We start from the raw sequence: 12,588 nt of genomic DNA, 5'->3' as shown, positions 1-12,588 counted from the left end.
GAAAATGTCCACTTACATCCCTTTGCTTCTCATTGCCTCAAATATGTAAATCATCCACTGCACATACAGAGATAAAACTAATGTATTATGAAACGAAGAGAAAGTTGCATAACAAAGAAATTCGATTTAAAAAATTACCTCACGTATTATCTTACAACGAGTTTATGACAATCTCAAAGTAAAATATGCTCAAATGTATTTTATACCGTATTCTAAACCCACGGTTTTGTTCGTCCGCAAAGATTATTTATAGCACGTTTGTGTTAGAGCAGCGACTAGCATTCTAGCTAATTCAACGATATCAAATTAGCATAAGATGAAAGGATGCCACTATGTAAACTTTTGAGATATTTGCTTTTAAAAATTATTTCTCCGCAACACACAGCAAAAAATAGGGAAATTAAATGAAAGTTAAAAAAAAAAAAAAAAAGAGTGTCTTGAATTGAAATTTATTTCTATTCGTATTCTTTAGAAGTAGCAGATTTTTCAGACATGACAAAACTTTCTGCATTCGATGATGATATATTTTCCCCAGTGTGCAAACTGTTCTTTAGAAGAATGGTTAAATCAAAATTTTTCTTCATAATAATATTAAAAAGAAGGAGTAAACACCAAAATATGAATTCAAATTGCAGTTCTTTATACCCATTGTAGTTGTAGAATATTAATAAGGACTGGATCCGAACTTATGTTTTTGTTAACCTAGAACAAATAGAAAAAACTCCGTGTCTTTAGCAAAGACTGCATGAAAAATAGAATCTAAATAAAGCATCTATTTCAATTTTTTAAAGTAATTGCATCTATCTTTTTAAAACATCTTGGTGAAGCTTTTTTTGTTCAATTCAATTAACTGGTTTTCTTAACTTCAATATATTGCTCAAGGGTTTACGCTTTTAAATTTGGTTACTGAATTTATTTGTGCTAGCCCAAATTTTAAAGTAAGTATTTGTTTTTCTTTTTTTCACAAATTTTCGCTATTTGGTAGTTGTGTTTTTATTTCAATTGGATAATTTATAAATCTTTTAATATTTTAAAAAACCGATCAGGGAATAAATGCACCTCTTTATAGATTTTAACGCAACTGCATAAAAAATTGGAATTATCAAACGCAGTCGGACACCGATTTAACGAATTCACCTGACCGAAATTTTTATACGTTAAATCGGGGTTATTCGCAATATTGGGGTGGGAAAATAAATTTAAAAAATTGCACTTACCTTATCTGAAACCCCAAATAAGTAACTGCGCAAAAATATCCATAATTAAAAGGTGTATACACTTTTTATTCAGAAATCCTCTACGTATCACACGCTACTTAATTTGAAATTTTAAACTACTGAGTAATTGATGTTTGACAGTTTCCTTGATGCTTGGCTCTAAATAGTTCTCTGTCGACTTTATGGTGAGAAGAAAATGCTGTGTCATTTGCTGCCTATTGCATGAGATAGGTATTTTAGTTTTCAGGGCATGTGCATTTGAAAATTGTAAAAGCTTTAAAGGGAGTTTCACTATCGCTTTCTGCATCAGAATCACTATTCGTTGGTTTTGCCTCCTCACCCTCGCTCGTCAAAAATTGTTGATTCCAACAAAAGTCTTTTTCTGCTTCGTACCATAAGGATGTAACATTTGGAAAACAAGCCAATAATTCCTATCTCAAATTAACAAAAAAAAATTTTTTTTGCTGTTAAAATAATTTGCTATTTCGTTAATAATTTGTTATTGTTCATTTTTATTGAAGCAAAATAAAAATGTAAAAGTCTTTAAAATGCGTTAAAAACCTTTCACTTTCCTGTTTTTAGTGTAAGCTGTAATTACATCTAAAAACTCGCTGAAAATAGCTGTAGTGTATGCGTAAACCTTTTTTTTTATGCACAAATGCTCTTAAAAAAGGTCGATGCAGGAGCACTGTTTTGCTAAAATCGGGAAATTTAGTTACTATGGCGTGTTGCCTGGTGGGTCAATCCTAAAGTTGGTCGGTCGGGAATGGCGTTCAGTACCGCCAAAATGAACACTGACTGAACTAAACGAACCAATCGGGTTGTTTCTTTCAGTCAAAAGTAGTACTTTTTGTCACTGAAATTGATAAAATAAAAAATAATAATAATAAAAAAAAAACACATGGACCCAGAAAATACTTTTATTTTCCCAACAGTTATTTCTTAAATTAATTTTTTAAAATGTGCAATTTTTCAAACAAGGCTTGGTCTTTATGACGTCAAAAATGATGCGCTTTCGCGCATCTCTCTACCACGATTCCACGTTATGATAATCAAGAAGCAAATTAAAGTTGCGATCTACACTTGCTATCAACCATATCGTTGCCAATACACGTGAGTAAAGATGCCAATTAAATATTTTGTTCTGTGAATGGCGACACTGAATGGCATTTCATCATTTGTGATATCATCTTCAGAAGTATAAACAATAAAAGTATACAGATTTAAGTAAATTTTTAAAGATATTAAACTTAAACAAATTATTTAAAAAATAGTCAGATCCTATGTTTTAAAGCATACTCTTTCAGAATATAATACTTTTAAAATTTTGGAAACGTCCCCATTGAAACTTTTAGGAGTTATCAACGTTACCTAGAGTTAAAAGTTACATCCTCAAACCTTTTAAAAAAGATTTTTTATATTTCCAATTTTGTGAAAAAGGTTTTTAAAAAAAGTCTATTTTTGCATTTTTGGACTTTTTTAAGGCCATTTTATAAACTAAAGGGACTCCTATTCTAGTAGACTAATATTTCAATGATTATTTACTGATGCTAAAAGGCAATTTTTCAGACTCCAGGCGCTTTGAAATTCGAAAATTCACCTTTTTATCCATTTCCCCCTGATACGCACAAAAGGAAGTGCAGAAAATGTAATCAACATTAATTGAGATTAGAGAGGGGGGTGATACAAGTGAATATTTACTTCGAAATATGATTAAAGATTTTATCGTATAATGAATATACTTCATTTATATCGCACGTGGACTTAAAAGGCGACAAAATTGCAGAGAATATGAAGTTTATTTTTGCTTGCAAGAAAATTATCAGGAATAAAAATGTATTTAAAACTCCTCTCTGTAGAACTGACTTTGCGACAGGTAAGTGATTAATTTATTGGCAGGTTCGAGACATTAAATTTAAAACGTAATTTTAATTTTAACTTAAAAGAAAGAGCGATTATGCAAGCTGTTAATAAAGTTCGGCACTAAAAAAGAAAATTAAAAAAAAAATATCTTTTCTGAATTTATGTATGTTTTTTCCTTGTTTATTTTGATTCTTATTTCGTCAAATTCTCACCTATTTGACACTGCTTGTGTGCACCTTTCGTGGCTTTAAGAACATCTAGGCGACTCAATTTCACGTCAGGTATTAGTGTGTCTGTCTTTACCGATATCACATTCATTATTCTTTCCTCTTCTGTGTCAACTTTGGGGACTGGTGTCACAAGCAGTTTGCCTTTGACAAACTCCCATAGGTAAAATCCTCACGGGTGAGATTTTTCTTCCATAGACGCCATTTTCAGTTCTCTATGCATCTATACCACTTTTATTAATATTGTACCTAGGGAAAAAAACTTAGAAATAAAACTCAAATTGAAAAAAAAAAAAAGTACAATGATGAAGCATTTTAAAAGTAAATTTTCTTTTCGTTCAGGACTTTATAAAGACATCGTATTGTTTTTGATTTGGATGATTATTATTAATATACTCTATTTTGATTTGCATTTTAGTTATTTAATCTTTTTGTTGATGGAAAATTATAAGGTAACTGCACCATATAAAGCCAACCTAAGTTTCACTCCTAGCGTCTCAGTCATGTATGATTCAATTAACTCCAATTTTTGCACATTCATCAAATGACTCTTAAAAAAAAAGAAAAAGTTTTACGCAAGACCTTTCATTATTTTTTTTTTGTCGGATGCCTTTTCATCCATAAGTTCATTTCTTTTGCATTGAAAAAGGCGTTCATTGTAACGTGACGCTATTATTTCGTACCTATTTTCTGTTCTTTGGTCCCTAGTACACACAATTTTTGTACACATGTGCAGCATATGGTTCACTGGTTCATGACATCCATCGACTCTTCGTTGTCTTAATAAAGACTCCGGACTCCTAATAATGCCATTCATGGCCTTATTGGGCTGCAGTCTACTTTTCTAAGGTTTTCAAACCACGGAAAAATGGTGACTCGGGGATATTTTTCTTTTTGAAGTAGTCAACTATGCATAAATAAGGCTTTCTAGAGCAATTTGAATTTTTTTTTACTTACTAATAAATACAGTAAACCTGAAGAAACAAAAATTACTGTAAAATAAGATCATAATTCATAAAATAATCGGCCAACAACTTTTGTGAACAAGAGCGAATTTCTGTAAAAACTTTAAATAAAAAACGAGCGGATGTGTGTCTCACATGACTTCCTTTTACTCCAATTTAATGTCATTTTCCCATTAGTGGTAATTTTAATGTGATTCAATAGTTTACTGTCTAGATATCACCAACAGTGGCCAAATTGAAACCAAATTAAAAAAAAAAAAAATCGCTAAACTTGTCGCCAAGTTGGCGACAAAACTTGGCGACCAAAACACTGGCGATATATCGCCAAGTGTCCGCCAAATTGTAACACCACTTGAGTTTACATCGAAATTAACAATGATTCCCCCCCCCCCAAAAAAAAGGGCAAAAGAACCCCTTTGAAACACCCGAATGCAACCAAAAGAAGAGGTGCACAACTACGCCCCACTAGGAGTTTACGAACCAAATTTCAACTTTCTAGGACATACCGTTCTTGAGTAATGCGACATACATACGCACATACGCACATACATACATACGTACATACAGACGTCACGAGAAAACTCGTTGTAACTAACTCGGGAATCGTCAAAATGGATATTTCGCGTGTCTATGAGTTCTTAGGCACTTATCCACGTGTGATCGAGTCGAAAAAAAAAAAAAAAAAAACTCAACATTCATTCGGGGGTGAGCAAAATGGAAATTAAGGTCGATTTTTGAGTGAAAATTTTTTCACGAATACAATACTTCCTTTTTTGTAAAAGGAAGTAATAAAAGAAATTTTGTTTAAGTAAGCTAAAATTAAAGCTCCCGGGAAATAACTTTAAAGGTATTTCAATTTTTTAGAAATTTAACTGATAAGAATCCAGAAAAAGATGAATTTAAGCTCCACAAATGCCATTTCACGACGTGCAAACTTAAAAAGGCTTTGCTTTTATTTCCGAATCTTAAAATGGACAATCGGCCCAAAAAAGGAAAAAAAAATGGCTGGTACAATAAAGGAAAACATGTTATTTTTTATTCTTCTACTAATACCTTGTTTACAAGGTTCATAACCTTGCATGTCAATACGTTATTGCAATGTCTATTAAATACAATTTATAATTTTATAAAAACACTTAACTCAGTGAAATAAAATTAAAAACTCTTGCTTAGTCTTTGTCAACGTGTTTTTGATAGTTATTTTCCTTTTTACAATACAATAATATTTTAATCTCATTAGATTAGAACAATAATTTTTAAGAATGTTTTGTTCATTTTATATATGACTTTTCAGTAGTTTTTCCGTTTTTCTATCGATAATCGATGCTTGACCCTGATAAACATATCTGCGAATTTTAGAACAAAGTTTAGCAAATGTGTTTGGCAACAATAAATGTAGATAAAATTAATCGATATTGATTATCACGTTACTTAAACTTACAAATTTCCCTCTGGTCATGACAAAGTAATCGCTCATTAGTTTTAAACACAGTTCATCAAAAGAATGACGTTGAACAGGAAATTATGAAGTTCTCATCGCATGTTAGGCAAAATGTACTTTAAAAGTGAACATTGGTTTAAGGGTTTTCCGTTTCTTAATGGTGCATCTATACTTTTCTATTTTTAGTAGTGACATAATTAGAGCACGCTTGGCTTTGTTTTATGAATATTCGACTTAATTTAAATACCATTTTTCGTCACATTTCCTTTTACAAAACCGCTTCAGATACTTTTCACGAAGATTATGATTTCCTAATACAATAGAAATGGATCCGGAACACTTCCTTTGCATGTGGTTTCTACTCGGCTATTTAGTTAAATGTGTACTTACTGAATTCCGACAGTATTTGTGCAGTTATGATTAAAGCTATGAACGTAATAATGACGTAATTAACACCAATTTCATTTTTGTGCACGTATTTTAATCAAGTATCGTTTTAATAGTGAACGATAAATGCTTTGAAACTGTTATCGACTTCTGTTTCATTTTACTTATCCATTAGAGATAGAGGGAGAGAGAATAAGATGTTATATGCTTTCTCTCTCTTTCTCTAAAAACATGAGTTAACTTTTTTTTCCGAAAAAAAAGAAAAAAAAAAAAAGAAAAAAGTACTATTATTAAAATTTTTGTTTTCAAAAATTTGAATTAGAAAAGAAACTTTCTTTTATTGAATAACACTTGATATTTTCCCATCTAGAAACTTGTGTTTTTGCCTACCTGGGAGTATCAATATTCAGTTTCCAGCTTGATATAGAAATTCGATTTATTATAGCAAGCATTGTAAGTCCCAATTTATTTATTGCTGTTACTATTTTTTTTCCTAATATTAGAGACGAAATTTAATAATGTAAGTATTTATTTCCAGGCAATATATAGCGTATCACTTAATTTTTGCATAGATAGTAATATGTTAACTAGAGTGTGGCGACAAAAAGAAAAAAAAATGCGACAGAAAAGAATATTCATGTTTTAAAACTGATTTTGAGTATATATAAATCTGACGCTGCTATTTTACTGACGAATCTCCCAACATTCTGTGAATAAATAGTAAAAGCTGAGAAATCATGCATTATGCGTTCATTTCTTTCAAACCATGAAAAGATATATGTTTTATGCATGAGGTGCAATTAGTTTTCCCACATTTGTAAACAGTTAAGTCCTTTGATCAATTAGCATCAACTTTGCTTTACTTCAGCAAAATGGCTTCATGCTTGAATTCTGTACGCTGGGCCTCATACATGAATTATTACCGGGACACGTATTGATTTCAACTTCTCTTTTGAACAAACGACTTTTGTTTTATTCAGCAGTTTGAATGTTTAATTTGGCACGATGATTTTTGCAGAATGGAATTGATCGCGGTGGAGGTAATTTGCTTTTAAACGAAAAACTGGAAATCCTCTCTGAATGATGATTTTAGTTCAAAACTCAAAGGCGGCAATTTTCTACAAATGTTTTCATCCAAATAATTAAAGCCGGTTACGCGCTCACCCATGGCAATCGATTTTTCCATGTTTTAATTACTTGTATAGTGCTAGACAATCTTTTAAATTACAATTTAAGGAATCTTTGTAGTTTATTTGCTTTTGAAAAATTTAAAAGTACCGTATCGACGAAATGGCACCTAAATAGCTGAAATTTTACATAAGAATGGAGTTCTTTCCTTCAGTCAAAAGTAGTACCTTAAGTCACTGAAATTAATAGAATAAGCAAAAAAAAAAAAAAAAATCTTTCATTTTCCCAGCAGTTATTTTTTAGTTAATTTTTAAACTGTTCGATTTTTCAAACAAAGCGTGGTCTTGATGACGTCACAAATGATGTTCTTTGGTGCATCTTTGTACCGCGCTTCCACGTTATGATAATCAAGAAGCGAATTAAAATTGCGCTCTATGCTTACTATCAACCATATCGTTGCCAATACAGGTGGGTAAAGATGTGAACTAAGTATTTTTCTCTGTGAATGGCGACACAGAATGGCATTTCATCATTTGTGATGTCATCGGCAAGAAATGAAAACAATGAAAGCGCACCGATTTAAGTATTTTTTTTAAATATTAAACTTAAACATTATTTAAAAAATAGTTGGATCCTATGTTTTTAAGCATGTTCTTTCAGAAAAAAATACTTTTAAAATTTTGGAAACGACCACATTATTTGTCGATTGTTTTACATGTAGTAAACGTATTGCAATCTTAAAATAACTATCTCTTAAAATTTTTGCTTTTAAAATAGTAGATGTAAGAATATTAAACTTTCAAGAACATAATCAAGAACAAGGTTTTATGGTTATTTCAGTAATCACACTTAATTTGTGTTGTACACAGTGTTGTACTATCGTAAAAAAACATAACTTCTCTCGACATACAATGCTAAGACATATTTGGAGTATTTTGTAAAAAAAAATACTTGTTGATCGGCAGATGTACTTGATCGCGCTGATGTCGGAGATTCGGAAGAACCACTATGTTCCAGAAAACCGAGTGCGAATAATCCTACTTTAAATAAAAATGTTATTTATGTGTTTAATCTTGTTCAAATTTACAACGTAACAAAAAAGTACCGCTGTCATATGTGCGAGAGCATGCGTGGAAAAAATACTTCATACTGTTTTTCAATAACGTGTTGGATCTGTTTTTCTGAGATTTATTTTCATGGAAATTTAATTAAATTGAAGTACTGAGTATTAATATTATAAAGATTGATGCTAGATTTTACTAACACACAATGTTTAAAATGAGACTGAATTTTTTTTAGCCAAAACTAGTTACTGAAATGTTTTTACACTCATTAAGCTTTCAGCTCAAATGCAACAACTCTTTTTCTTGCGTTTTGAATGAAACGTTTTAACCGACCAGAAAGGACCGCAATAAAATTTTGCTGAAGGAGTGATGATTTATCTTATAAATCCCATGTTGACGTATGGAAAAGTAGACTCGCTGGAGTTCAGAACGAATTTCCTGTATACGGTTTTATTCTTTGTAAAAAGGAAAGCGTTTCGTAATCAACAGCAGAAAACTACAGATCTAACCAAGGAACTAGACGATGAAAACGTTGTAATAGGTAAAAATTGACAGAGCATATTAAACCTTTTTCTGAGGCTAACATTATTTGCCCTGGTGCCCTTGTTATCGAGATATAATGTCACAAAGTCTGACGAATTAGGAAAAAAAAAGAGCCAAATTTAGAGACTTGGCGAGATATTAAAGATCCACGCGATTTCACCGTCTGCATATGACAGGACATCCATCCGCGAAGCAGATGAAATATGCCGTCCACCACTCACAGAAATATCTAAATTTTGACGACTTTTCTTGAAATTTCGTGTGACTTTAAGACCTTATATTTGGACAGCGAGGATATGAGGACAATTAATTTATGCCTTCAGAACCATGTTTTACTATGTTCTTTAAATTGCTACTTATTCCAAAAAAAAAAAAAAAAAAAAGATAACTGTGTGTATATATATATCTAATTTGAATTCGGACACTTTGAATTCGAATTATGTTTTTCGCAATCACGAGTTGACAGGTCACTACTCATTGGAGGCTATTGTTTCTAGAAACGGCTCATGTCCTCCCAAGCCTGCCCATCCTCCTGGGCAGTTACGTGTGTGTAAGTGTGTAAGGACTTGTTTGTGTGTAGACGTGTGTGTATGTAGGAGTGTGTGTATGCAGGACATGGACGCCACCGCCTAGGAGGATTGGATTCCGGTGGACAGTGCTGCTAGTGGAGGCTAGGACCAGAGGAGCAGCTCCGTCCTCCGGTGGACGGCGGCGCTGCAGAGGCCCCTGGTCCATTCTGAAAAAGGAACCGGACATCAAGGATGGTCAAATAAAAGCAATAAGCAATCGTGAGTGCTCAAAAAAAAAAAAAAAAAAAATCCCGTTTTTACGCTTATTTTTTCCTGGTAAGAGATATAGCAGACTGTGAGCAAGCATAAGTAAACTGTAAGCTTTGAGCAAGACAGGCATGGTGAAAAGCAAAACTTTTTTCCAAATTAGAAATATGTTTAACCATTAACTGGTAAGGTGGGGTGTTTCCTATCCGAGAAATATTTCATCTTAAAATAGTATTATTTTACTTCAAATAGACAGCCTTTTCAGTTCACCTGCTTTTTGATTGAAAATTGAAAACTTTTTTCGCGTTGTAATTCTTACTTTTGAAGACTTTTTTTTCCAATAGTTGGGACAAATCTCACCTGGCAGCATTATGTTGCTGTGATCGTGATTTGCGTAGCCTTCACAATGCTGCTAGGTTAGATTTGCCCTAACTATAGTTATTGTTATTTTGTACGGAACTCAATCGTTTCTCTTCTATGGGAAGTAATTAATTTGTAATTTCATGTTGAAATAATTCTGTAATTGAAATTACAAGATCTATGCAAATTTTTGTAATATTTGCTTAATAACTTTACATGTGTATGTCTGTACACATACGGTCCTGCTTTAACTGTATTAGTGTAAATAAATATTATAAAAAATTATTGAAAAATTTCCTACTTCAATTTTCTATGTTTATGGAGTGCTCAAGAAATAAGCGGTTGTTATTACATGCACCAACCTCACCATTTTTGCTACAAATCAGCTGATAAACTTTGAAAATCCATGTAAACTGCGAAAAATTCTGTAACTGACATTTTTTTAAAAAGTTGTCTTGCTGATTTCGTCAGTAAGAAATTATTATATTTCCCTATATGCCTGATGAAATAATATTGAAGTAGATATATTTTCATAGTAAGAAAAATGACTGTACTGATTACCAACATTTTTTGGCTAAATAATGTTTTTATTAGTTTCTTTGTATGTTGGGAAGAGCTTTAACAGTGTTCCCGCTCAGCCTTTGCGTCAATTTGTGCAGAGACCACAAAATAACATTCGAAATGATGTTCATCATGTGGTTCAGTGGTAAGTAAAGCATTTAATGCATTTTATAAACCGAAACTAAGTTAAACTGGCTAAGTTAGATGGCTCATTCGATTAAGGTCGACATTACCCAGGTGTGAGATTTTCGCAGATACCTGTACATGCAAGTGCGACCTGTGCAAGCGAACATGTACTTTTAGGAAGGAAACAAATACTTAATGATCATTTGGTATTTGAGCTATTTTATCAGCACGTTGAATTTTCGTATCGGCGGGAATAACAGGTAAAATACTCGCCTCGGCTGAAATGTCAATTTTAAGGATTAATCGACTCAAATCTAAAGCAACACGAAGTTCTGTCTAGAATTAGACGAGCCTACTTTCCCGTATACCCATACTACTTTCTAGTACATGATCAAAATTCTCAAAAATAGCTAAAATCGCAAATTTTTTCAAACATATTTTTAAAAAATACTTTAAGCTGATTTCTAGGAATAAAATATATTCCTCACTCATCTAAAAAAATTAGATGCGTAAAAAAAGAAAAAAAAAAAAAAAAAAAAAAAAGCAGCAACTTTTAAACAAAGCAGCTAAATACACTTTTTTCCATTAAAAAAATCTTTAACAGCTTTCAAAACGAAAAAATAATAATTAAAATTCATAAGCTCATTAAAGTAAATACATCATATATATATATATAAAAAAAATCGTTTCTTTTTCCCCTGTTGCCAAAAACCATTTTTTAAATGAATTAATTCACTTACCAAAATAAATAAAAACAATAAAATGTCAACTTAAAGAAATAATTTTCATTGTCAAAAAAAAAAAATATCGTCTGCGCATATCTTTATGTAGAAACATAAATGACTTCGAGTTTGTTCGCCGAAAACTGAAAACCTAAATTAAAACTTTAGCGTAAAAATAAAAACAAGTCAAATCAACAATAATTATTTCACTGTCAAAACCATAGCTGCGGGGTCGGAGTCAATCTCATTTTGGGGTAAAGGAGTCGGAGTCGAATATCTAAGAATCGGAGTCAGTCATTTGTCCTCCGTGAATAAATTTTTGCGAAAGCTACGAAGTCAGAGTTGAAGTCAGGGAGTCGGAGTCCGATTAATTGTACGGCACAGGAGTCGGAGTCGGAGTCAAGTGCCCCTAAATTCTCGGAGTCGAAGTCTGGAGTTTGGCGTCAAGAGCTATTTCCTGCAAAATTTGTTTGAAGTAAATCCGCCTTCAAGTACGGAATCTACATTGACTTTCAGTTTCCCCGTAGACGCTAATGTTAAGGGATTTGAACTGTTCAAAATTGAACGGAAAATTGTTCAAATCAAAAAGATATTTTATATACAAGTTTTTCATCAAACACTTTTTCCTACAAAGTTTGTTTGAAGCAAATTCGCCTCACAGTTCGGAATTGCCTTGAATTTATCCGTAGGCGCTAATGTTAAGTTTTCTTCAACTGTTCAAAATTGAACAAAAAATAGTTCAAATCAAAAAGTGAAATATGGGAATGAGGTGTCCTTGCCGAGATCTTTCGAACAAAAAAAAGTTTGTTCGAATCGGACTATTCATTCGAAAGTTATTAGGGGGGGGGGGACAGACAGACAGACCGACAGACATTTTTCCCCATCTCAATACCCTACTTTCCAATTTTTAATTTTTCGATATTTATTTAATTACTTTATTTATTTTTTACTTTTTTTTGTTTTTCGCGATATTTTTAAGATGCATTAAGCCTTCTTTCATGCTTTTTTCCTCTTTTTCTGACTTTTACTGGGAAAGTAGGCTAAAAAGTGAAACTCAATAATAAGCGTCGTTATAAATTTTCGCTTTTATATCAAATGGCTTAACTATAATTAAAATATAAGCTTTTGATGGGAAAAAGTTTTTAATTATTAACTTCCGATTCAAAACGTTTTAAAATTCAAATATATTATTCAAATATCCTTAAAGC

General features: G+C 32.0%; 1 protein-coding gene across 1 annotated transcript in view; it reads left to right on the top strand.

Annotated features, from left to right (window-relative positions):
• LOC129218589 (sodium/hydrogen exchanger 8-like) overlaps positions 1 to 12,588 on the top strand; it is a 45,868-nt gene that overhangs the window by 22,112 nt on the left and 11,168 nt on the right. Inside the window, exons 8-9 of the mRNA XM_054852908.1 lie at positions 6,471 to 6,553; positions 10,566 to 10,677. Coding sequence (XP_054708883.1) covers positions 6,471 to 6,553; positions 10,566 to 10,677 — 195 coding nt within the window. The remainder of the gene's footprint in view (positions 1 to 6,470; positions 6,554 to 10,565; positions 10,678 to 12,588) is intronic.

This window comes from Uloborus diversus, chromosome 1 (genome assembly GCF_026930045.1).
Source record: "Uloborus diversus isolate 005 chromosome 1, Udiv.v.3.1, whole genome shotgun sequence".
Lineage (NCBI taxonomy): Eukaryota > Metazoa > Arthropoda > Arachnida > Araneae > Uloboridae > Uloborus > Uloborus diversus.
The sequence above is the reverse complement of the archived record's forward strand: the minus strand, read 5'-3'. Positions and strand labels throughout refer to the sequence as shown.